At 52.2% G+C, this 25,909-nt stretch overlaps 3 protein-coding genes across 3 annotated transcripts; 1 reads left to right on the top strand and 2 right to left on the bottom strand.

Annotated features, from left to right (window-relative positions):
- The first annotated feature begins 2,141 nt into the window (after positions 1 to 2,141).
- On the top strand, positions 2,142 to 4,891 carry LOC120708361 (metacaspase-5-like). Its single transcript, XM_039993576.1, has 2 exons — positions 2,142 to 2,688; positions 3,699 to 4,891. The coding sequence occupies exons 1-2, from the start codon at positions 2,337 to 2,339 to the stop codon at positions 4,619 to 4,621; spliced, it is 1,275 nt and encodes a 424-aa protein (XP_039849510.1). The 5' UTR covers positions 2,142 to 2,336; the 3' UTR covers positions 4,622 to 4,891.
- A 12,191-nt stretch (positions 4,892 to 17,082) lies between these two features.
- On the bottom strand, positions 17,083 to 18,685 carry LOC120708362. Its single transcript, XM_039993577.1, has one exon. The coding sequence runs from the start codon at positions 18,368 to 18,370 to the stop codon at positions 17,375 to 17,377; it is 996 nt and encodes a 331-aa protein (XP_039849511.1). The 5' UTR covers positions 18,371 to 18,685; the 3' UTR covers positions 17,083 to 17,374.
- Positions 18,686 to 19,321: 636 nt separating this feature from the next.
- LOC120710769 (protein MICRORCHIDIA 6-like) lies at positions 19,322 to 24,767 on the bottom strand. Its single transcript, XM_039996357.1, has 17 exons — positions 23,995 to 24,767; positions 23,828 to 23,902; positions 23,670 to 23,704; positions 23,505 to 23,586; positions 22,637 to 22,726; positions 22,474 to 22,549; positions 22,309 to 22,387; positions 22,087 to 22,221; positions 21,757 to 21,855; positions 21,478 to 21,579; positions 21,253 to 21,399; positions 21,033 to 21,125; positions 20,757 to 20,920; positions 20,125 to 20,647; positions 19,924 to 20,000; positions 19,791 to 19,833; positions 19,322 to 19,654 (listed from the first exon to the last, which is right to left on the bottom strand). The coding sequence occupies exons 1-17, from the start codon at positions 24,380 to 24,382 to the stop codon at positions 19,544 to 19,546; spliced, it is 2,319 nt and encodes a 772-aa protein (XP_039852291.1). The 5' UTR covers positions 24,383 to 24,767; the 3' UTR covers positions 19,322 to 19,543.
- Positions 24,768 to 25,909: the final 1,142 nt, after the last annotated feature.

Consider the following 25,909-nt stretch of genomic DNA (forward strand, 5'->3'; position numbering starts at 1 on the left):
GCGTGCCTGCCGCCCCCACCCGTATCCGGCCAGTTGCGGCTTTGTTAAGTTTGTGCGCTTCTTCTCCAGCGCTTTCCTTCTCATCGTTTGTGCCGTGGGGTCTGTGGCTCTCTGTTAGGTTGGTGGTTTGCATGTTTTTATGAGGTCGGTTAAGCTACCGCCTCCGGTTTCTCGTGATGCGACTGAACTGGTCGGTCACAAGCTGCAAACTCCATGATTGAGCTGCAACTGCAGTGCCATTGTTTTTCTTCCTGCTGCTCCCAGGATCGAGATCTCACCATGGGAGAACGACGAGGACCACCACCGGCCCAGTGGTTTGGTTTCGATTCTTTTTGAACGAACGTTTGGTTTCGATTCTTACTCCATGCATGGATTGGCCTTTGGTGAGTCGTGATGATGCCATGGCCTGGCGCGCCACGCATGCTTGGTATGTGTGGCTGCAGTTTTTATGACCTGCTTTCAGTATCAGGCCACGGTATTTGCAGTGTCAGGCCGTATGGGGTGATGGGCGGCGGGTGTGGCCGCACTCATCCATTCATCCTACCTTCAAATTTCTTCTTTCACAGGTCTGCACAGGACCGATTCGCTTCTACCTTGTAGTCGGCGCCTCTAAAACAGGAAATGGGTGCAGGATGCGAGCTCTGGTTGCTGGAATTGGGACTGTGATGAATCTTGAATCTAAACAAATCATTCCTCATCCTTGTGTGCGTGTGTGTTACTTGTGTCCTATCAGCAATGAGGACGGAACCAAGGTGTCCCTCTGCTTTGGGATATTTCAGGATCACGCGCAAAATGAGTTAGCTGATGTCTAGTAGAATTTCTGAATTCCCGTGGAAGGTTCCTCTGCTCACGCAGCGCCTGCAGGATGCAGCTGGCAGAGGGGGCAAGCGGTCCTTTAAATAAGAACAAAAGCCTTGAAAAAGAAAGAACAAAGCCACAAAGTATCCACATCCATCTCACACACAACTAAAAGATGACGTGCAGTTCCAATCTCTCTAAAAAAAAAAGATGACGTGCAGTTCCAGTCCGGTTGATCAATCCTACCTGCAAGCTTCCTCACATCTAGGAGATATGTTCTCCGGCTCTCCGCCACTGCAATAGCGATAGAAGAAAAGGCACAATGCAAGTCGAAATGTTAGAGCGGGATGCAGGGGGAAACTGAACCAATGATTCTCATTCACAGGTGTATTCAGAGGAGCAGGATCCAGTCCTAGTTTTGTCTTGCTTGCCGATACCTGTGTCCGCAGTTTTCATTTCATGCCTCAAGTAGCAACCATGGCAACTACGGAGTACTAGTACATGCTGTCAAGATAGATAGGGTATTCCCCGGAAAATCAGGCCCGTGCTTCAGTTGAAAATTCAGATACTACATGCTATCCACATCAACTTTCTGTGGGAAGTAAACAACTCATCGGTCATGAATTCTCCAGAAGTTCTGCGTCTTCTCCAGGAGACCATAACCACCACAACCAATCTACAGACTACAGGGAGAGAGACCTTATTTGCCATTCCGCATCTCAGAATCTCCACAATTTAGTCATTGTTAACGCCCTCTATTGGTACCATAGTCACAAAAATTCGGGGGCGATGGGATCGAGGGACGGGGTCGAGAAACGGGATTCTCGTGAGAGATTTTTATAAGACGGGGACGAAAACGCCTCCGTATTTTCGGGACGGGATCAGTGTTTCGAGGTCGAGAAACGGTACTCTCAAACCCCGAATCCTATGACTATGATTGGTACAGCTTCGATGGTTAAAACAGATGAGCTGGTGTGATCAGAATTTGATTTTTTGAGATAAGATCAAAATTTGATTTGGTAGACCTACTTCTAGTTCTCTACGATTTGCGCGCAGTAAACCTGCTGCCGACACACAAGCAGGTTGCCATCAGCCAGTGATCTACACCATGCCAATGCCAGGCCCAAAAGAACCCGCATCGACGCGCTGACGGCAGCCGACCATAAGGACCTGTGTGTAATTTTTATTTCCTTCAAGGGTGTCTTTGTAAGTGGGTTGTAAATCACCGGAAAAATTAATGAAAATATCCCCGGTTTTCTCAAAAAAAAAAAGGTAGCCGGCAACCCAGTGGACGCGGCGGGCGAAATATTTTGCCACCCCCGCCCCTGCACCAATCCCGAGCCGCCACGAGTCAGATCGGAACGCAAGAGGCCAGTCGATTGACGCTGACGCGACGCGCCACCCAGAAGAGGCCACGCCATTTCCCCGACCACCACCGACCGACGAATCCCGCGCCCGGCTGCTCGCCTGCTCCCACCACCCCCCTCCCGCACCGGCGACGACAGATCCAGGCCGGCCGGCCGGCGTGAAGGCGCGCGATGGGCGGCCGCAAGCGCGCGCTCCTGGTGGGGATCAACTACCCGGGCACCAAGGCCGAGCTCAAGGGCTGCCACAACGACGTCGACCGCATGCGCCGCAGCCTCGTCGACCGCTTCGGCTTCGACGAGGACGACATCCGGGTCCTCTCCGACAAGGACCGCGCGGGGCCGCAGCCCACGGGGGCCAACATCCGCCGCGCCCTCGCCCGCCTCGTCGCCGACGCCCGCCCTGGGGACTTCCTCTTCTTCCACTACAGCGGGCACGGCACGCGGCTGCCCGCCGAGACAGGCCAGCAAGACGACACCGGCTACGACGAGTGCATCGTGCCATGCGACATGAACCTCATCACAGGTGCGACCGGTGATCCGTTAACCTTCTTCCCCTGCGTGCTTCGTTTCCCCCCTCTTTTCTTGTCTTATTATTGAAGTGATCAGGAAATGGTAGGATCAGTAACTAATCTGGCGCCTTATTACTGCCTTGAGATGTGAATCCAATCGTGGAAGAGATTGTTCAAGGCCTATGTGATGTGGATCTGTTCTAGGATTGGACTGTCAGCAGTCTGAAAATTGCATCACATCATATTGCTGGTTGCTACTTTGTGATTTGAATGAAAACTTGCTAAAGATTTGTTAGGCTTCCATTGGTCTCTTTGCGCTGTGGCAAGTCAAAATGCATCTTGTTTTAATAATGTTAATGTGTACCGATTAGAATGATCTGACTGAATCTAGAACCACAATAGTTCTGAACAAAGACCTTAGACTAAGACAAACCAGGACTCAGTTAAACAGATGAAACTGTTACCCTTTTTGTTGTTTCATTGTGCACATATTATGCTGCAAGGATTCGGTGCATGAGGTTACAATTCGGAGGCAATATCAGCTTTTAATCAACTTTTTGTCTTGGATTTTTTTTTTGGTTTCAATTGAGCGAAAGCCGTCTCTGTTGTTCAAATAATCTTGAAACATGGTGATAAGTAGTTGGACATTTAGGGTCAGTGAAATATAATGAGTTCTATGCAATTCTAAGTGAACTCTTGCCACAAATACCATATGTTTTTACTTACAGATAGTGGAGTGCTTTTGCCTGATTTTAGGTACCCAGTTTTTAGCATGGGCTATATCTGTCATTATTTCTTTTTCTGTTGCAAATGGGGTTTTCATATTGCACTTTAGATGATGAATCCCTGCTGTCAATTTGCTAGGATGCCTTGCATCTTTTTTACTTCATTAATTTCACTCTCATCCCTGAACCATCTCTTCAATGTTAATTTTTGTATCATTTGGAAAATAGAATTCTTGTGATGATCAGTCCAAACAAAGACTGTCACCTACCAAAGTTCCTAACATTCATGCGTTCTGCAGATCAGGATTTTAGAGACCTCGTGCAGAAGGTCCCTGATGGCTGCCTATTTACCATAGTTTCTGACTCTTGCCACAGTGGTGGCCTACTGGACAGTGCTAAGGAGCAGATAGGTAATAGCACCAGGCAGAATAAGACCCAGTCCTGTGAACCTGAAGAGCGACCTGATTTTGGTTCTGGCAGCGGCTTCCGGTCATTCCTCAAGGAGACTGTCCGCGATGTGTTCGAGTCAGAGGGAATCCACATCCCTCATAGCCGCCATAGCCATAGCCACCATGGAGGTGACGACCAGGATGAGGCTTCTGAACAGCCGAGTGGGGATGGCCGTATCAAAAACCGCTCGCTACCACTATCAACACTGATAGAAATGCTCAAGGAACAAACTGGAAAGGATGACATTGATGTAGGTTCAATCCGGATGACACTGTTCAACATCTTTGGTGATGATGCAAGCCCAAAGATAAAGAAGTTCATGAAAGTCATGCTCGGAAAGTTCCATCAGGGCCAGTCAGGTGAGCATGGTGGTAGTGGTGGTGTCATGGGCATGGTTGGTGCCCTTGCTCAGGAGTTCCTGAAGGCTAAGCTTGAAGGCAATGAGGAGGAAGCTTTCAAGCCAGCCTTAGAGCAAGAGGTTCACAGTGTTGATGAGGTGTATGCTGGGACTAAGTCCTGGGCACCCAACAATGGAATTCTGATCAGTGGGTGCCAAACCAACCAAACATCTGCCGATGCAACCACACCGCAGGGTGTCTCATTTGGTGCTCTCAGCAATGCTATACAAACTATTCTTGCAGGCAAGCACGGGAAGGTGACAAATAAGGATCTAGTGATGAAAGCACGTGAGATGCTGTCTAAGCAAGGTTACACTCAGCAGCCTGGGCTTTACTGCAGTGATGAGAATGTTCATGTGGCTTTCATATGCTAAAACATGTTGTTACAGTATTTTTCTTCCCACCTTTTGAGTTGAGCTGTGCATGAGGTTGAAATTTCCCTTGTTTGTCTTGGTATGTCAAAAGTTATGTGCTGGTGTTAATGTTGCTCGTGGATATGCTTCAGTGTTTTGGACTATGTCGATACTGAAATAACTATGAGAAAGGCCCTATTATATATATAAGAATAAGAATGATATGTATATATACTCCGTATCATGAGGCGTTCAAACTGTAAACTTCACTAATATATATCAGTTTTCCTACGTTCCTGCTATCCCAGTGAAGTTAGTTCGCAACAATTCTGATATGGTTCTAGCCTGATTTCTGATTTTTTTTAAACTTTTAAGTTGTGTTCCAGCTTTTGTTCATATATAGGTTATTTACGATTACTATTTGTCATGTCCTATACTTTTCTTATACACCTGATGCTGGTTCTTGTTTGCTTACCAACTTTAGTTTGTTTGTTTTTTTAGTTTTGCCTGTAAAACACGTCAATCGTCACTATTTCCCTGTAATTTAGTCTTCTCCCTGTTTGCAGAAATGAACAAAGAAGCTCCTCTATTGACATCAAGTCTGCAAAATTAGAGATTACACGTTCTTATCGAAAGAGTTACTCACGCACTAGATTACTCAAAGTCACAGATTGCAAATTGCTGTTATGGAGATCACGGGGACTCTGCATGTTTTGTTGTTATAGCAGGAAAAAAAATAGAAAAAAGATAGCCAAGCAAGAAAGTAAATAAAACAACTTTTCTACCTACAGCAATAGAAAAATACAACTTTCCACTTGGATCAGAACCACGTTCGCCATCGTCGGCTAAAATCATAAGGATGAGGAAAGGAAATCGTGATGTAACAGCAGCATAACAGAGAAGCATAGCATGATTAGCAAAATCATCAGAATTGCAATCTGCAAGTGTAGAATCCACGCAGCATGTGTCAGAACTTATCTTTCTAAACTAAACCTTCAGAATCAGCCTCGCTCGGTCACATAACTTTGTTCAGATAACAGAAACGAGCTGCAGAAAGAAAAACCTGATCTGAAACCGAACTCATCCATCCCATTTTATTAGGCAAGCGATCAGTACAATGACGGAGCTAAAACATCAACAGTTCAGCACTGCATCCGTGCATCCAAACAACAATCTCTATCACCCTACTGCTACCGATCACGCTAGAACACCGGGAGGAGAGACGGCGGCAACCCACGGGTCAGGGCTTGTCGCCGGCGTCGACCTGGCAGCAGTCGGGGTTGTAGAGGCAGCACGCCGGCGTCGTGTCCACGGCCACAGGCCCCGGCCCGGGCCCCGGCCTGCCGTGCACCGCCGACGCCGCCATCGCCACGAGCAGGCAGACCTGCACGACGAGGAGGACCAGGAGCACGCGGAGGCTGTCGCCCGCCATGGCCTCGATCTGCAAGGGAGCTAGCTAGTGCCGTCGAGGATGTGCCGACCCTACGCCTCCCAGTCTCCCACGGTTACCTTTTCTACGGCCACGGTAAGAGGCAGATCCTGGTGACGCGCTAAGACGACAAGGGAAGTGAGCTGTCGCGTTTAACCACAGATGAGCTGGGTGCGGCGAGGACGTTACTCGTTGCGGGCAATCGGGCATGCACCAGCGTGAGCTCGGCTGGCCCGTCGTGTCCGGGCTGCTGAACAGAAGTGAGGGCCCATGGGCTGATTTTTTTTAGATATAGAAAAATTCCAGCTTTGAACATTCACAACGTTACAAGAGTTTTTAAACTCTAAACTTCAAATAAGAGATTTCACAGAACAAGAAAAGAAGTTATAAAACAAAGAAAAGCCAGAAGACTAAGTTTCAAACTTTTTCTTCATTTCCGTTTCAACCTTGTAAAGTCTGCACACAGTGATAACCCATCACATCTCTTGTTTACTTATAGAAACTTGAGTTCGGATCGTTGTTGGTTGCCAGATCTTTCCCATGGGCTGATACCTGATTGACACCGTGTAGTGTACAAGGTACAACCTATCTAGCAACGCCTCTTTTCGCCGTGACCGAGCTCGCGTACCTCACCCGGCTCCGCTCTCTCATGACAGGATGCTGCTTCCGCTCTCCCTGCCTCGCCGCCGCCGTCTCCGGCACCTTGAGGACCTGGACCTTGCGCTGCCGCTTCGCGTCGGCTTCCTCCCGGTAGCCCTCCCGGAGCCGGCGCTTGGACGCTTGGATCCTGTCGTCGTCGATGCAGGACACGTCACGGTCGCCGCTGCCGGAGCTGTCGCGCGACGTCGTGGCCGAAACCTTGTTCGCCTCGAGACGGACGCTGCGCGCGGTGGTGGCAACGGCAAGCGCCGTCTTCTTGCTCGCCGGCGCCGGTTCCGGAACCCTTGTTGGCGAGCGGTTAGCGTTGCTGCCCGCGCTGGCGGTGACTGCTCGCGACGTGTTCCTTATCGACTCGACACGCTCGCCGCGTCTGGTGCCGACAGCGAGCGCCGCCACCTCCTTTTTCCCTGCTGCCTTCGCGTTCGCGCCAACAGGCGAGCGCGGCGCGCCGCGTCCGGAGCTGGCACCGCCGGTGGCGGCCGGAGGGGTCGTCTTCCTCTCCGCTGATGGCGGAACTACGATTTGGGCTAGCTTGTCCGAGGCCGCTCTGACCTTCACGAGGTCGCCCTCCGCCGCCGCCCTCCACCCGCACACGATGTCGCTCGCTAGGGCACGGACACGCTCGCACTCGTGGCTCCTCAGGGCGCGAACGGCCGGGACGAGCTCCGTCCTCGCCAGCGCCGCCGGCGCGACCGGGACCGCCTGCAGCGCCAGGAGCGACTGGACCATGGCGCGGTCGAGGTCCCGGCACAGCTCGTCCCGCTCGGCCTCGTCCGACGTGTCGCAGAGCCTCTCCACGACGCCGCACCTCGCGCGCCGGAACTCGTCGCGGGAGGAGGCGCCCGGCCCGGCGGCCTCGATCGCGGCCTCGATCGCGCCGAAGGCCGGGAGGAAGCGCTTCCACCGCCGCAGAGGGTGGTGATCCGCCATGCCGCGCGCCGCCGGTTGCGTGCAGATGCCGGCGGAGATGTCTACTCCGTCGATGGGGATGGAGATGCAAACGCCGGCGAATCACGTCAAGAACCTTTTGATCAACGATGATTTATGCTCCGTGACCGTGAGACCGTCTCCGACCGTGGCACGGTGTGTTGTGCACCGAGCCACCGACTCGTATTCAACCTTCCGCGCAATGAGTCGATGACGATGCTACCTGGGCCGAGCCAGATCAGCGTTCGGTTTCGTAGCGGGCCAGTGGGCCGGACGGCAAGGACATCTACTACTCCAATTTTAATTTATAGAAACTTTCATCATCGTGAACAACCAAGGATTTATTTTCTAAATAAAATCCCAGACCAGCTCCCCTGTCCCTCTGCGGCTCGGACTTGGCTGCCTTTTCCCTTCACCATTCGTTAACGTTCACACGCCGATTTCCTACCGACGCGCCGGGGATGGCGGTGGAAGGCAGCCGGGCGGCTTCTGCGACGGAATCGCGTCCAGTCGCATGCGTCGGCGAAGGTCCCCGCCGGGCTTTGCCCGGCCTCCGCACGGGGGCGTCTATTCATCGCCATCTGCAATTGAAAGGCGTCCAATCGCAGAATCGAGCGCCGCCCCCGCCTCCCCTGCCGCCGCCCTCCACCGCCGCCACGCTAACCGAGCCCGCCACCGTGCCGCTTAGCCACCGCCGCGTCGTCTTCTCTTCACCCCTGCCGCCGGCACCGCCCACCGGAGGTCCGCCCCCGCCCGGCCGGCGGCGCTCCCGCGTCGCCGCGCCCTCCGCCGGCCGAACCGCCTTCGCCGCCGGGCCGCCGCCACCCCCGGCCCCTTCCTCTAGGTCCGGTGGCCATTGGAGCCCCGGCAACCCGGAACCTAAAGGCCGCCGTCGCCCTCCCCCACCCCGGCCGCCGGCGACCTCACCGGCGGCCGCTCCGCCCACCTACCACCCCTCCCCGACCAACCCTCCCCCTTCCCTAGCTTGCAACCCCGCCAGCGGCCGTCCCCCAACCCCCTGCTCGAGGAAGAAGATGAGCAGGGGGCGCCGGCGCCTTCTGCGACGCGACGGCTCCCACCCGCGCGCGTGATAAATAGACACGGCGGCCTCCGCACTCCTCCCTCTAGCTCCTAGCCTCTCTCCTTGACAATGGCGCCGGCGGCCACGCCGGCCTCTTTCTTCTTGGCTTGTCCAATCGCCACCGTGACATTCGGCCACGTGCCCACTGGCGGACTTTCTATAATCGCGATCCAAATTAAGGTGTTATATATAAATATTAGAGAATATTTTATAAAGATTAGACCGAGGTCCAATGTAGTAGTTATATGCAAATATAAAGGCATATTTCTAAAAAAAAATCCCCGGAGCACTATCACTGCTCGGAATCGCGACTCGCGACTGTGAGAGTGGGAGTGCGTCGCAGAAGGCCCACCCGCTGCTCATGAGCAGCTCGCCGCCACCACCTGCCAGTGGCGGATATAAGCCTAGGGCAACTAGGGCCATGGTCCTAGGCGTTGGGCCAATTTCCCCATGCTGTAGCTACTATAGCATAAGTGGTTCAGCCCAACTAGCAAATATTGTCCACTGAGTGACTCTAGGCATGGGCCATGCCCAGCTCTGCCCTGCCATTGCTACCTTCGTCTCAGGCGGCTCCCGTCTCCGACGACTTCTTGCGCTCTCCCGCCTAGTGCCTGGTCCAGCAGTTGTCTTCCCAACCATCTGCGACTGGCGGCTCCTGTTGCCTCGCCGCGCTGCCCCCTCAATCTGCTACCACTACTGAGCCTCCCTAGTCCCTACCACCCCCTCCCTCCACATTTTAATCCCGGAGGCCGCAAAAAACCTCGACAACTCCCTCCCCAAACTCCGGCGACCGCGCAAATGTTATAAAGCGTGCGCGGTCGCTTTAGGCCTCCTCCAGCGGTTGCAGCTGGTACCGGCGACCTCACCAGCCAGCACAGTAGCAGCAGCACCTGGGAATGCATGCGTGGTAAGGAGGAGAGTGCTATCGCTGGGCGGTGGGCGCGGCTAGCGCGGATGTTCCCGAACTGTTCATCGATTAAATAATTGATTTAGCCGGCAACGTCGCCGACCGATGGAGGAGGCGTTATACCGTGGGTGTGATCTTTGACATTTGCGGTCTGCCACCAGCTCGCCGCATGTCCTCCTCCTTGGGACCTCATGGCCGTCCAGCTCCCCTGGACCGAGGATGGTCAGAGCCCCAAGAGACGGTGAGAATTTCGGCTGACAAGATTAGAGCAGGTTTACTAATTTCGCCAGCAGCCGGCTGAGACACGCGATGAGGTGACACACATTTGTGATGGGCCCCACCAAAATTTAATGCACCACATCTTCTTCAGCCAATAACGACCGCGCGAGCACGTCTGCACCAGCATCGAGCGGGAGCGTCACCAAACGCCCGCGCACTTCTCTCTCCTTGTTTCTTTATCCTCCACGTCGGATACAGCCCGCTTCCTGCCCATCATTAAACCTGCTCTTACAAGAAATGCATCTCTTCGTTTTTTTGAATAAAATGCATCTCTTCTTCATTGGTTGATTTGTAGATTACGAATCCTGAGCTGCCCACAGATTACGAATCCTGAGATGCCCGCCGTGATGGAAGAAGACGGCCTCGCCGGCGCAGCGTATGAGCTTGGTGCGGGGCAGTGTGGGGTTAGAGGCTATGCCCACGGACGTGAACTTGCCGGCGGCGTAGTCCACCGCATTCTCGTACGCACAGTTGCTGCCTCCTGTGGAGTGCAGTTTCAGGCAGACGCTTGCAGGGTCCTCACATCTTCAGAACGGTAAGTTAACAAATTTTTAGTTTTTTAAGGAGAGGTAACTGGACTGCAGAAATCCTTTAAGAAATTTAACATATCCAAATATCTTACTCTGAGTACTCCTTAAAACAGTATACAGGATTCATCATTAGCATACGCAGAAGGAAACAAAGAAATCACTCGTTTTAGCAGAGAAGCCCCATACAAGAAGAAACTGCAAATGCAGGACGACCACAATGTTGGTGTATATTGAGCCCATATATAGAGGCTCATCTAAAAGCCTATGTATAGGAACTATATACCTCAACCTTCTAGGGTTTGGAGGAATATATCTAATTATTTCCTTCCTACATGGTATCAGCCTAGTTTCCTCTCTCCTCCCTACCCCAACAGCCGCCGCCGGCCCTCCTCCTCTCTCCTCCTTCCCTCCCCTTCCCACCTCCTCCCTTGCTCGTGCCCCTGCCTGGACCAGGCCGCCGCCGGATCCCGCCGCCGTGGCCCTGGTCGTGCAGCCCCCGCCGCCGCCGCGGGCACGGGCGCGGGCGCGGGGAGTGCAGCCGCCGCCCTGCAGGCGCCGCCGCAGGGGCCGCTGCAACAACCGGCCATGCCGCAGGGGCCTGTGGCTGATGGTGCTGCTGTGGCCGCCGCGCAGGCCGCCCAAGGCGCGGGGGGCGCTGGTGCCGGGGCTGCTACTGCCGTCCAGGCCGCCCAAGCCGCCGCCGCCCACCGCGCTGCCGTCGCTGCCGGCAAGCAGCCTGCTGCCGATGCCGCCCTTCCTGAGATCCTCCCCGCGCCAACCGTGCCCACTCCCACGTGGTCTGGACTCGGGATGGCGCCCGCGGATGTGCCGCTCGTCGCCGCCGCTCTCCGAGGGCAGCAGGCCGACGCCGCTCTCGTCGCGGCCCTCGTCGCCGCCAAGTCAGAGGCTTTGGCGGCCCAGGAGCGGGTCTGCGTGGCTGCCCTCGCTTGGGAGCGCGAGCGCGCCACGGCCGATGCTCTCACCCTCCGAGTTGCCGTGGCGGAGCACTACTTCCGTGTCTCCTACGGCCAGCAGCCCGTCGACCCCGAGCACGGCGCCTCCTCTTCCCACCAGGCCCCGCCCCCTGGATCTGGACCTCGGCACGACCCGACAGACCCCATGGTCGCCTAGCTCCACCTCCAGGCCACCGGCGTCCAGAACATCAGGGCCCTGGTTACCGTCCTCCTCGACCCCACATCCTCCTCTTACGGACGCTGGCGAGACCAGGTTCTGCTCGTCCTCCGCTGTTATGCCCTCGACGACCACGTCCTCCTCGACACGACGATCGAGGCGCGGGATGTGGTGTGGCTGCACCGCGACAGCATCACCATATCCTAGATCTTTGGGACCATCTCCCTAGATCTTCAGGACCTCATCATGACCCACGGTGGCACCGCGCGACAGGTCTGGCTGGCGCTCGAGGGGCAGTTCCTCGGCAATACCGAGTTCCACGCTCTCCAGCTCGACGCCACCTTCCGCACCTTCGAGCAGGGTGACCTCTCCATTGGTGAGTTCTGCCGGCGGATGAAGGGCATGGCTGATGCTCTTCACGACCTTGGGTGTCTGGTGTCCGATCGGGTCTTGGTGCTCAATGTCATGTGGGGCCTGAGCAGCACCTATGACCACCTGAAGACATGGATCACCTGCCAGAGGCCCTTTCCCTCCTTCATACAGGTCCGGGACGACCTCGTCCTCGAGGAGATCACCAGGGGTCTCGTGCCTAGATCGTCCTCGTCCACCCCACCGCGCTCATTGCTGCTCCACCGGCTTCCTCCGCCGCTCCTGCCACCTCCCTCCTTGGTGCTGCTCCCACCGGGCAGACCCGATGTTGGGGGGCGTGGACGTCGACGGGGGGGGGGGGGAGGACGGGGTGGTGGTGGTACTAGTGGCCCTGCTTCTAGGGGTACCGGTACTGGTGGGGGCCGTCAGGGTGCGCCGACTCCGGCTCCTGCCCCTGCCCCTGGAGGTACGCCCTGGCCATCTTTCAGCAACCCATGGTCAGGGCGCATCTCGATGTGGCTGTTCCAGGGTTCCGGGCGGGCGCGGGGGGGGGGGGGCTCGTCCTCAGCTCCAGCCGGCGGCCATGTTCACCGGTGCTGCCCCCATATTCGCGCCGTCCTAGACCCCGTCCACTCAGCCCAGCCAGCAGCCGACCTGGCCTGGGGGTGGGGCCAGGCCGCACTGGCGCAGTCCTTCAGCACCATGGGGCTGACGCCGCCGGTCAGCACTGAGTGGATCGCCGACTCGGGTGTCTCCTTCCACACCACCCCAGATGCCAGTATCATCTCTTCTGTCCGGCCCCACACCCCTCTTGTCCTTCTTCCATCATGGTTGGTGATGGGTCTTGCCTTCCTGTCACCGTCGTGGGTTCTGCTCCTGGTTCTTTTCGTCTTCCCAATGTCCTTGTTGCTCCTCAGATGGTTCACAACCTTCTTTCCATTCGCCAGTTTACTGCTGATAATTCTTGTTCCATTGAATTTGACTCTTCTGGTCTTACTGTGGGCGTCCGCTCCTCTAATGTGACAGCTCGGGGCCCCTTTACACTCTTCGACTTCCTGCTTCCGCTGCTCCACCTTCGACTTCTTCTTCGTCTGCTGCTTTTGGCGTGACGCCTTCTTCCACCACCTGGCACCACCGGCTTGGTCACCCCGGCCACGACGTTTTGGCTCAGCTCAGTCGTAGTACCGATGTTCTATGTACTAGGGCTCCTGCTGAGCACCTCTGTCATACGTGCCAGTTAGATCATCATGTCCGACTTTATTTTTCTTCTTCTTCTTCGCATGCTGCACATGCCTTTGATCTTGTTCACTGTGACCTGTGGACATCTCCTGTACTCAGCATGTCTGGCTATAAATACTATCTGTCGTGGCTGATGATTTTTCTCATTACTCTTGGACTTTTCTTTTGCGCGCCAAGTCTAAGACCTTCCCCACCCTCCTCCGCTTCTTTGCCTGGGTGTCCACTCAGGTCGGCCTCACCATTAAGGCCATCCAGTGTGACAACGGGCGTGAGTTCGATAACTCCACCTCCCATTCCTTCTTCCTCTCTCGGGGTGTTCAGCTTCATATGTCTTGTCTGTATACCTCTCCTCAGAACGGCAAGGCTGAGCGGATGATTCACACGATGAACGACGTCGTGCGCACTCTTCTGATCCAGGCCTCTCTGCCCCCGCGCTTCTGGGCTGAGAGCCTCCACACCGCCACCTACTTGCTCAACCGTTTTCCATCCACTGCTTCTCCTGCTCCCACTCCACACCACGCTCTTTTCGGTACCCCTCCTCGCTATGACCACCTTCGGGTTTTCGGGTGTGCATATTACCCTAACATCTCCGCCACTGCTTCTCACAACCTGGCGCCACGCTCGACTCGTTGTGTGTTCCTTGGTTACTCCTCTGACCACAAGTGGTACCGATGCTTTGACCTCACCTCTTGCCGCGTCCTGATCTCCCGACACGTCGTGTTTAACGAGTCGGATTTCCCCTACTCCACCTCCTCCACACCTTCTCCTGACCCCGAGCTGGAGTCTCTATTTTTGACTGACCCGGTGGTTCAGCCACCTTTTCCTGTCTGTCCTTTACCTGTAGGTTTTCCTGGCACACCGACACCACTTCCGGTGATCCCTGCTGCGCCACACGCGGCCCCGGTGCCTCCCCCTGCACTTGTGCGGTACGCTCAGCCGGTGCAGGTGTACCGGTGTCATTCGGCGCCGGCACCGGCGCCGCCTCCGGCCCCGGAGGCTCCTGCGGTGCCTACACCGGAGTCGCCGCCGCCACCATCTACACCGGAGCCGCCGCCGCCTCCGCCGACTCGCTCTCGAGTCGAGCCGGCTGTGTACCACCCGCCAGTCATCCATCGGGATCCTCGGCATATCCATCCCATGGTGAATCGGCGGATGGCGTCTCTGGCCGCGAATCTCTCTGCCACCGAGGGAGAGCCACGGGTCTCTCCGATACCCTTCTCTGTCCGCGACGCCTTGGCGGATCCTCACTGGCGTTGCGCGATGGAAGAGGAGTACGCGGCTCTGCTTGCCAACCAGACGTGGGACCTCGTGCCGCGTCCGTCTGGTTGCAATGTGGTCACCGGCAAGTGGATCTGGACGCATAAGCGTCGGGCTGATGGCACACTGGAGCGCTACAAGGCTCGTTGGGTTCTCCAGGGTTTCACTCAGCGGCCTGGTGTGGACTATGATGAGACCTTCAGTCCAGTGGTGAAGGCTGCTACTGTGCGCACAATCCTCTCGCTTGTGCTATCTCGCCCTTGGCCTGTGCACCAGCTGGATGTGAAGAATGCGTTTCTTCATGACACTCTATCAGAGACTGTCTACTGCTCTCAGGCAGCGGGATTTGTGGATTCGAGTCGTCTGTATATGGTCTGCTGGCTCAACAAGTCCCTCTATGATCTGAAGCAGGCTCCTCGAGCTTGGTACTCTCGGTTCGCCACGTTCTTGCTGACTTTGGGCTTCACCGAGGCCAAGGCTGACACTTCTATATTCATCTACCGCCGAGGGGATGAGACTGCCTACCTGCTGCTCTATGTTGATGATATTGTGCTCACCGCCTCCAGTCAGCAGTCGCTTGAGCGCATTATCTCCTCTCTGCAGCAGGAGTTTGCTATGAAGGATCTTGGTCAGCTCCACCACTTCTTAGGCGTTACTGTTGAGACTCGCCCGTCTGGCCTGTTCCTTCACCAGCGGCAGTATGCACTCGATATTGTGGAGTGGGCTGGGATGACTGATTGCAAGCCATGCTCCACTCCTATCGATACTCAGGTGAAGCTGTCTGCTGATCTGGGTGATCCCGTGGCTGATCCTACTGCCTACCGGAGCCTCGTCGGTGCCTTGCAGTACCTCACCTTCACCTGACCGGAACTCACCTAAGCCGTTCAGCAGGTCTGTCTTCACATGCATGATCCCCGAGAGTCTCACCTTACTGCACTGAAGCATCTCCTCCGCTACGTCCGTGGCACTGTTGGCTTCGGCTTGGTTCTTCACCGCTCTCCCACCTCCGAGCTAGTGGTCTACACCGACGCTGAATGGGCTGGCTGTCCGGACACTCGCCGCTCCACTTCCGGCTACGCCGTCTTCCTGGGCGGCAACCTTGTCTCCTGGTCGTCCAAGCGACAGCCGGTTGTCTCCCGCTCCAGTGCTGAGGCGGAGTACCGGGCTGTCGCTAACAGCGTGGCGGAGGCGTTCTGGCTCCGACAGCTCTTGGCGGAGCTCTACATCCGCTCGCCAAGAGCACGCTCGTATACTGCGACAACGTCAGCGCCGTGTATCTCTCCACTAACCCCGTGCAACATCAGCGGACGAAGCATGTGGAGATCGACTTGCACTTCGTGCACGACAGGGTCACCGTCGGCGATGTTCGGGTTCTCCATGTCCCGACCACCTCCCAGTTTGCCGACATCTTCACCAAGAGTCTTTCCTCCTCGACGTTCTTGGAGTTTCACTCCAGCCTCAATGTAGCCAGTTGCTAGTTGTGGCTGCGGGGGTACTTGCCCTTTGTACTTTCTTCTTATCCAGTCTTGAAATACCGTTGCGACGGTAGTTCTGACTACGGGGGGTGTTGGCTTTCTTGTTATCCAGTCTTGAACACCGCTGCGCCGGTTCTTCAAACTGGGTGGGGGGAGGGTGTTGGTGTATATTGAGCCCATGTATAGGGACCCATCTAAAGATCCATGTATAGAAACTATATATCCCACCCTTCTAGAATTTGAAGGAATACATCTAATTATTTCATTCCAACACACATGGACATTTTACTTCCGTGAGCAAAACAAGAGGGTATTTCAGGCCCCTTCACATGAGTAATGCATTCTGACACGGCAGCAACAAAATACAGCAGACAAACACATACTCCAAACTATAGCAAAAACAGCACAATGGTAATACACCATGTTCCCACTATGAATGTGACTAGCACATTGCAGGAAGCAAAAAAGTTATATCATCTTTAAGAGTTAAGCAGTTCCAACAAATTCCGCATCAAATGATTCATCAACTGGCAATCTCTTTCCTGAAGGATGCCATCGGATATAGCAGTGATCTGTGCTTTTCACTTACAAGCTCCATGTGAATGGCTGTATCGTTTGTCTCATAACAACACCATTCATCCGAGTCCAGATGTTGCTTACCAACAAGAAAGGCCTAACACTAACTACAAAGTTTGCAATATCAGGAAGGTTGGAAATCGCGGACAAATAAATCCTGCAGTACAAAAAGAGGACAAATATACGATTTAACCAAGAACCTAGCATCTCTGAAATTCTTTTAGAGTAAAGCTCTCAATTTCAGCAAGGTCTTGCTTCCTGATGTAACAATGGAAATCATGATGCTGGTTCTTATAATATTCAAATGAAGTATACGCAGAACACGATCAAAGATATTAATATACATAATAAGAATCAATAGAACGTAGATTTCACACGAATGTTTCAGGAACATATTCAGACACAACATTTACAGAAAGCCTGAACTTTAGTTTGTCTAGAGTATCAATATAATCACTTAATCAGCATCAATTCCACACAATTTCTTACTGAAGTGTTACTGGCCACTGGAAAGGAAGGTATTCCACAAGTAAATCACGAGCACCGGCAGTCTGGCAGACATTAGCAAAGAAAAACCAGCTATACACTGCCAACCTCTGCTCTTCAACCTTAGAACCACGAATCAGTAATCACAATCAACATCAATAGCAATTGCGTGACTCGCAGGAAAGCTAGGTAAACAAGGACACGGTTTTGCCAGACAAAAGATAACCTTGTTCATACATCTCTGTTCCATTCCGCACAGTGGTTCCATACTGTGCACTATCACTTACAGATTACAAGCTACACAACTACTACACTAAACGAGCAACAGAAGAAATAATAAGTAGCTCCTAGAAAACCACTCTTCTTTTGAGCAGGATTCACCAGGCACCGCTGGTATGAAGCTAAGAGGTGAGCAGCTTACCCTTCCTCTAAGCTCCAATCTCAAGGTTCTCCATCTGGATATTGCTCTTGAGCGGGACGTACTCCCCAAGGTACCCTCCGAGGTGCTCGTACAGTGCAGACCTGTCAATCTGCTGGTTGTGGAAGGCCTTGCAAGCGTAGTAGAACACGCTCTGCACCAGCAATCCCAGCAAATTGACACAGACAAGGACGCACACGAGCACGGCGCCGACGAGCAGCCGCCCCGGCAAGGCGAGGCCGAAGCTCCCCTCCTCGCCGCGCCCCTTCACGACGGCGGCACGGAAGAGCAACGAGGTGACGCCGCAGACCGCGAAGTAGGAGACGACGAGCGTGGCGGCGATGCCGGTGCGGCCCTGGAGCAGCTGCTTGCTCTTGGCCATGGCGGCGAGCCCGCAGACCGGCTCGAGCACGGAGATGACGCTGGCGAGGTGCCAGAGCGCGGAGATGTAGACGTGGATCCCGAGGAAGACGAAGACGACGACGACGAGGAAGAGGACGAAGGAGAGGGAGGGCGGGGTGGACTCGGAGGCGCCGTTGGGGATGAAGACGACGATGAGGAGGACGGCGAGGGCGAAGACGAGGTGGTAGGCGAGCATGAGGAGGGAGACCCAGAGGAAGGTGCGGAGGAGGCGGGGCAGGATCGGGGGCAGCGCGGACAGCGAGGCGGATATGGAGGCGGGCTTGCTGGCGTAGAGCGAGGCGACGGTGAAGACGGCGGCGGCGGTGGAGAGGAGGGAGAAGGTGAAGAGGACGATGAGGTAGAGGAACTGGTAGGCGAAGAGCTCGAGCCACTCCGCGGGGCGGGCGCCGGAGCCGGCGCTCTGGATGCGGCGCACGACGGGGTGGGTGAAGAGGGAGTGCGCGAGCACGGCGAAGGAGAGCGGGAAGGCGAGGCAGGCCGTGAGCAGCGCGAAGGTGCGCGGCGCCGCGCGCAGGATCGAGGCCGAGGCGCGGACCAGCTCCGCCGCGCCCAGCGCCGCGAGGTCGCTCGACGCCAGCTCCATCGCGGCGGCCGCGGCTAGCGTCGCGTCGGCGCCGGCTGATTTGGTGGGGGAGAGATTTGGCGGTGTTCCGGCTGGGGTTTGGGGAAATCCGGCGGGGTTCCAGGCGCGAGGGGCGGCGGCGTGCCGGTACGGCCCGGTAGTAGTGGTAGGGGGAGGAACACACGGGCGGTGGAATTGTTGGTGGAAGGGGATGGAGGAGTTGGGTGGAGATCCGCCGTGGAATGGCCGTGGCGGACCGCGTGTCGAGCGTGCGCGGCCAGCCGGCGGGCGGGGCGGTGCTCGGATCAGGGTCGTCGTCGCTATTCGGATGCGGTTTGCCTTTAAAGTGGCAACGGGTGTGACTTCAACACGAAGTACATCTAGCGGAGTCAACCACGGTCCACGAGCGCTTCGTGGGTCACCACAACCATTTCTACAGGCTCAGCAACCAAGCCAATCTGGGAGGGAAGTTGCAGTTTCTCAAATTTTTTTTGGTGCCAATTTTCAATCCAGTTTCTCAATTTCACAAAAAAGCATCAGCAGTTGAGCACATCTCATGGAGAAACCGTCTACACACAGGACAACCAGCTTTTTTAAGGCTTGTTTAGATTTTTATCTGTAAACCTCGTAAACACAAAAAAAAAAACATCACATCGAATGTTTTGACACATGCATAGAGTAGTAAATGAAGTCTATTTACAAAACTTGGGCTGTAAATCGCGAGACGAATCTAATGAGCCTACTTAATTCATGATTTACAACAGTGATGCTACAGTATCCATCCACTAATTATGAATTAATTAGCATCATTAGATTCGTCTCGCGATTTACAATCCATCTATGCAAAAAGTTTTATAAATAGACTTCATTTAGTACTTCAAATTAGCAAAATTCCTTTGCAAAATTTCTACACTTAAACAACTAAACACGGCCTAAGTACTCAAAGTTCCTCGACGCATTGCAAGTTTGCAACCACGGAGAAGAAACACCAGGCCTGACGGGTGCGCGCCGTTCGAGCTAGTACTATATGCCAACACTGGCAGCCCAATTCCAAAAGCACCGCCCGCTTCGAGCACGGTGTTTGGCTGCTTGCTTGCGCGCTGGGTTGTTCTCTGGCACGCTGAAGATGTCCAGGAGAGCTCGAGCACGACCAAATCGCGCGGCGGGGTGGGTGGCTTCAGAAAACGAGGACGCCTATCGATCGGTTCGTTTCGGTGCCGGAGCCTCCGCCGCCGAGACGTACTCGTTCAGCAGGCTGGTGTACTGCTCCTTCGCCTGCTCAATCTGGATCTGCAGCTCCTGTTCCTGTTCGGCACAAGCACATCAGATCAAAGTTCGTCAGGTTCGTCAGCACGGTGCAAATCGCGGTTCGGACGCCCAGTTCTGCGCTCGTAACTGCTAACGAGTGACAACCACGCAGGGTGGGCGGAGAAGAAATTACCTTGAGCAGTAGCTCCTTCTCTTGCATCTCAAAATGTGAGCACCTACACCACATAATGCAAAAAAAAAAACGATTACATCTTTGCTAAGATCACTGTAGGGTGAAATGGAAGAAAGACCGATGTCGGACTCACTCTTCACAGAGCATCCGATTCTCCATCTTCAAGAAGGAGAATTCCCTCAGCTCTCGATCTCTCGTGTAGTGGCATACCTGTGCCATCTGGAGGCATTAGCTTTCCATAAAACGGACATTGCATTGCATAGTTTGATTAGGGTGGCAGAGTGCAGAAACAGAGCAGCATGGACGAACAGCATGATTCTCTGTACTTACTAACCTGGTCACCAGCGGAGCTGCTGCCGACCAAATCATGCGTGGCGTGCTTTCTAGATGAAACCGTCAGAGCAGCATCGTCATCGCTCCGTTTTCTTTTGCCTACCACATCAGTGCCAGGAGCCAGGGAAGATGAGATCCTCTGGTTGAAGTGCGTGATCTCGTCATCCCTCCGTTTTCTATTTCCTGCCAAATCAGAACCAGGAGCCGAGGAAGATGAGGTCCTCTGGTTGACTTGCATGATCTCTGTGTCTGACGGGGAGTAACCAGTAGGAGCTCTTGGTGCAACACCAGCTGTTCCGGCAGGGGCTGAGCCAAAACTAGGGGGTGCAAAAGCAATTGGAACTGCATTCACGTAGGTACCCTGGGCTCTCAAGGGTGGCACTGAAACTGCAGGTGCAGGTGCAGTCCCCTCTAATGGTTCAGCAGCACCATTCTCCATTGGGAGCATTGCTGGAGGAGGAGGGATTGGAGCCGCACGCACGCGTGGCGTTTTCCCATATCCAATCTTGTGACAATAAATATCCCTGAGGAACCGAAACATTGCATGGTGATCATTGGGCCGAAGCAAGCTTTGGTGCACACTAGATTTGGAAGAAACAACTATCATGCATGGAGACAGAACCTGTAACGTACCAGTACTCGGTAGTCATGTCTCTCAAGCGGTTCATCAGCCTCTGAAACAGCTGTGTCTTCTCAAAGTCCTGTTTGTCGTGAGTCGGCTTGATGAAGTCTACCTCAAGTACTCCAGCGACGCCTCTACCTTTACTGCTTGCAGAACTCAGAGCTCGATGAAACGGCTGCAATACAGAGTTTTTTTTTTTGGAAAAAATTGTCAGATTATGTGAACATTATTTTTATGTTTATGCATCATCGGCCAAAGTGAATGAATGTAATCAATCAGAAGCTCACCAAAATAAGGCGATTCTTATGATAAATATTAAATCCATGCACGCTAATTGTTGGAGCGCCATTTAGGAATCCAATGGTCGTAATAACCTCAGCCTGAATCAACCAAAGCAAGTGCAAAAAGGAGAAATGAGAACAAGAGTATTAAAACTACATATGTATGAGTAAGCGAGCGAGCAATGTTGTGAAGATAACAAAAGGTTGTTCTTATTTCCGGACAAACCTCTTGTTTTCCGCAAATTTGGGGTTTATAACTGATGCATTCAGGATATATAATGTCGGTAGCAATGTAATGACGCTTAACTTCTTGCCCTCGAAGTATGATCCTGAAATAATCTGGTAGCTCCAGATACAAGACAGAAGTGTACACCTGTAGAATGATATATCAGCAACCCAACTCACGTGTATTGTGCAGGACTGCAGGATTGGCCAACCATATGACACTCACCCTAAGAGAATAGCGCAGTCGATTAGCCAAATGATTCTCATTAGTCCTTTTCACAGCGTTACTAATCTCTTCTGGTTTTGGCGCACCGCTAATCATAATATCCTGAAATACAAATGAACACCAAGAAGAAAGCAATGTAACACCAAGCAAAGTTTAAGGCTAGTTTTAGACTAATGTTAACAGCTGTCCAACAGAAGTCAATTATAAATTCAGAGTTAAGGATGTTACTTTAACACAATAATTATGATAAATCATTCAAGTGAGATAACTGATGGTTACCTCTGGATTTGTGTCAAAGTCAAGCTCCAAATTACCATCATCGTTGGACCACAAATTGAACACTATAATCTTGGTGCCATGTGGGCCAATGTTGCTGAACTGTTCATCAACCACAAATTAAAAAAACCATTAGCATTTTGGATAGGGTCTGCATTACTAATAAATACTAGATGAGATTGTACTAGTTGCAGCTAAAATGCATTTCCAAATAGAAAGGAATGTGTCCAACTTGTGGCTTCATTAAGGTCTAAGTTAGTCAATTTAACAACGTCATGTTTTCTTGGAGCAAATTAAATATTGTATCTCTAGACATGGAATGAATGATCATACATTCTGCAATAACTCTTCTTCTGTTGCAAAAGGGGACCATTTCAACAACACTGACAAATTTGAGGAGAAGTGCTCTGAACCATGTCGCTCCAATCGTGTAGTTTGTCCTCTTAGTAGATTGCATTTGTAATCCACCTAAAAAGAGAAGACATATATCAGAAACAAAGAAAGTGGTGCCTACGCATTGCCTTGTGCGAATAAAAACAAAATCACACAGCATACCACAGGAACTATAACATCTGTCTGGCCAGTTTCCACCAAGAAAGTGTAAGAGAGGAGACCAATGGATTGAGTAGGCCCACTGAAACCAACCAATAACTTGGCATTATTTCAACTGAGAAAGAAAAGTAGTTTGCAGAAGGAAAGAAATATGAGTGAAATTTGTACCCGCTCTTTGTGCAACGGCTGAAAACAATAACATCTTCCCCGAGCCGCATTGTGCTAGTCTTAAATCCATTTCCATCTGATCAGAGTGGCAAGTGCCAAAATGTTAGACATCTAGTTTTTGGGAGATAACTAGCCGATTATAAAACGGAGTTGGTAGGCATACATTGTCCAATCGAAGATCCTGATTGTTTCTCTGAAAATCCAAAGCTCATGCAACGCCTCAAGGAATCAGGATCCATGCCTCCACCATCATCTGTATTCTAACCAGAAAATATGCATTCCATCAGTTTCAAATTAGACACATGGCATTCGTACCGAGATTTTCAAATGCAATTTCACTACGGTGCTAGCATTGACCATACTCTCTAGTTCATACAAATTCCATAAAAACAGGATCAGGTGACTTTGCTAGTTCATGTTTTAGTTCTTTATTATCCAGATCAAATGCCACTTCATGTTGAAGTTATAGCTTTTGGGTTGAATTGATAGGTGTATGCAACTCAATATGGTATCAGGGCCAGAGGTCTCGAGTTCGAATCCTGACAAGCACAATTAAATAAAATAATTGTTGCCGACTCCTATTTTCCACGTTTGTGGCCTGAGGAAGCCTGCATGTCAGAGGGAGTGTTGAAGTACTCCCTCCAGGTTGGTAAAGAAAGCCGTTTTGAGTTTGTCCTAAGTCAATCATTTCAAACTTTGACTACAAATAAATTTTTGTGTGTGGAGTTGTGAGATGTGAAAATGGTACAAGTGGATTCATCTCCAAACATTGTTTTCATAAAAAGTATACTTTGGTTGTATTTTAAAAATACTTTATAGCAAAAAGTAGTAGTCAAAGTTGCATTTTGAAGACCGTGTTGATGTCCTAAATGACATTCTTTACCAACATGGAGGGAGTATAAGTGAATTGCCCATATTTTCCCATCAGCTTAAGCTTTTGAGTTGATTAGTTGCTGCATGCAACTCAGTACTTCGAAATGTTGTAAGATTAAGTGAAGCAAACAAGAATATAACATGGTAATTATCAGAACCTTGAACTAGCAAAGCTGGTGATCCGTTCCGGTTGTTGATGACTTTGTCCACTATTACTTTTGTAGCACCACCAGTTTCAACCTGTTTAACAGAACATAATCCAATCACATATTCAACCATGAATAATCGAAGCATGAAACGGAACAATGAAGCTGTTTTATTACCTCATCTACCGCGTTGTCCAATAACTCTGCCACGGCTGTAACAAGGCAAACCGAGTGTAAATACACAATGTAACTCTAAGATTGTTTTTTTTTGTTTATTTGAGGAAAAGTAACTGTAAGATTGTAGTCTGGAAAAAAGCATGCACACAAAATATTACCCCCAAATGGCCATTTATGCGAAGTCGCGTTGGAGTGGAGAAATTCAGGGTGAACACACATGCGATTCTGCACACCTGCAACAGAGCAAAGTGGGCAACGTCGAGCGTTAGGCACAGTACGAAGAAGTTCCAAATTTTGCACGAAATACTTCAGCATTGCGGCATACTCGGCTGTGGCGCAGAGCTCCCGGCCCCCGCATCGTAATCGCCGGCGCCCCAGAACTTCCTGCTGAACCGTGGTGCAGGGCAAGGACGACGAACCGATGTGCCCTCGAATGCCTCGTTGGCGCAGCTGGTCCGATCGCCGGTGCCACCCGACAGCTCCGAAGCTGCCCGGTTGAGGGCGCACGCCGCTTCCGCCAGAGTTTGCGGTTGCACCCCGGTTAGCACTCGAGCGCCGCCGCTCTCCAATTGCCGCGCCGCCGCCTGAAAGGTGCCAGGCCCGTGGACGCCCCGCTGGATAGGGGTGGCGGTTGTCGGGGACAAGAAGGGCTTGATGTCCCTCTCCGCGTCCATGGCGTCCGTCGTCACGTCGGTGGGGCGGTTGCTGTTCATATTCCAGAGCGGAGGGAGCGGTTAGTGGGGACGATGGTGAGAATGCCGACACATGGGACACAACATCGACGCTTCGAAAAAGACAACAGCAAGCTTTTTCTTTTTCTTTAAAAACAAAAATTTCAATGAACTGAATGAAAACATTTACAAGAGTATTTTGTCAAAGGAAAATTCGCTGGAAGTGAAGAAAAAGAATTGAAGCAAATCACGAAAACGGAAAACGCCTCGCCGCTCAAGCCTCTCGTCGAACAGGTTGTGTGCGTGACTTTCTTGGTTTGCCCGTCAACTCGAACACTGCCACGACGACCCTTGTGTGGGCTCGCAACGCGGCACGAACTTCCCGGCGGCAACCGCGCTGTCACCGCGACCAGAGCCACGGTGCGATGCCAGGATGTTCTGAGGCCTGCTCGGTGTCAGCGACTCGTGAAGCAGTAGTTGTCGATGGCAACTCAGACATGGTGTTGGCAGGCTAAGCAGTTGTTTGGTTTCAAGAACTAAAGTTTAGACCATGTAAAATTTTAGTATTTAAAAGTATTAAATAAAATTAATTAATAAAATTAATTATAGAACTCTAGAGCTAAACTGCGAGACGAATCTAATGAGATATATTAATTTATGATTAGCGGATGGTTACGGTAGTATCACTGTAGCAAATTATGAATTAATTAGACTTATTAGATTCGTCTCGCGAATTAACACTCAGCTGTTAAAAAATATTTATAAATAGATTTTATTTAATACTATAAAATGGTTATATTCTTTTTGATGTGACAGTGGCTTAAAAAAATCCTCTAACTAAACAAGTCCTAAGGCACAGGCACCCGACGCGTGATCCTGAGCTTGGGAAGACGGCCTCACCAGTGACAGCGTGCCCGACATCGTCTACCACTTCAGGTGGCGGCTATGTATACAGCCGGGTCAGCACAGGTGAATTGCAAGCGGCGGCGCTCTCGAGCAAACGCACCTACAGGTGGAGGCGGAGCGAATGCAAGTGGCGGCGGGTGGAGGCGAACACAAAGTGTATCGCCGGCGGCGGCGGGGAAGGAGCGGCGCGGCGTGGCTAGGGTGGTAAAGGGCACAAGATTTTGAATTAGAAAATTTAAGAGTCGGATTCTAAAAGAGTCGGACTCTAATTTTATATAATTTTAAACTAAAAATTTTAAGAGCTTTATTGGACTATGAAGGGGCCAGCAGGGTCATAGACCATTACCACCCCTAGGCGTGGTGAGGAGCCGACTTGCCGGGGCGCGTTTTGTTTGGCTACCCAAAATTCGGGTGTACGACTAAAATTTTAACAAGAAATCGTATATAGGAATAGACTTACGGCTTGCAAAGTTCTAGAAATCATTAGCTACCGACCAAATGAATACCAATTTTATAACAGCTTGCCAGAAATTTGTAAATTGGTTTGTTGCAAATTGACATTGTTTTAGCCTCCAGATCAGGATCCAACAAGTCGAACTTCTTCTCAATCTCTTCATTTCCATCATCGAATTTACTACTATATGTCGTTCCAAGTGTAGAATT

Source organism: Panicum virgatum, chromosome 5K (genome assembly GCF_016808335.1).
Source record: "Panicum virgatum strain AP13 chromosome 5K, P.virgatum_v5, whole genome shotgun sequence".
Classification (NCBI taxonomy): Eukaryota; Viridiplantae; Streptophyta; class Magnoliopsida; order Poales; family Poaceae; genus Panicum; species Panicum virgatum.

Excerpts from the sequence above, each read along its gene's own strand:
- LOC120708361 (XM_039993576.1), top strand. The coding sequence starts at position 2,337 with ATGGGCGGCCGCAAGCGCGCGCTCCTGGTGGGGATCAACTACCCGGGC. Across the intron at positions 2,689-3,698 it reads CGACATGAACCTCATCACAG|ATCAGGATTTTAGAGACCTC; the intron begins GTGCGACCGGTG and ends TGCGTTCTGCAG.
- LOC120708362 (XM_039993577.1), bottom strand. The coding sequence starts at position 18,370 with ATGGAGCTGGCGTCGAGCGACCTCGCGGCGCTGGGCGCGGCGGAGCTG.
- LOC120710769 (XM_039996357.1), bottom strand. The coding sequence starts at position 24,382 with ATGAACAGCAACCGCCCCACCGACGTGACGACGGACGCCATGGACGCG. Across the intron at positions 23,587-23,669 it reads TGGACAACGCGGTAGATGAG|GTTGAAACTGGTGGTGCTAC; the intron begins GTAATAAAACAG and ends TCTGTTAAACAG. Across the intron at positions 21,580-21,756 it reads ACTTTGACACAAATCCAGAG|GATATTATGATTAGCGGTGC; the intron begins GTAACCATCAGT and ends TTTGTATTTCAG.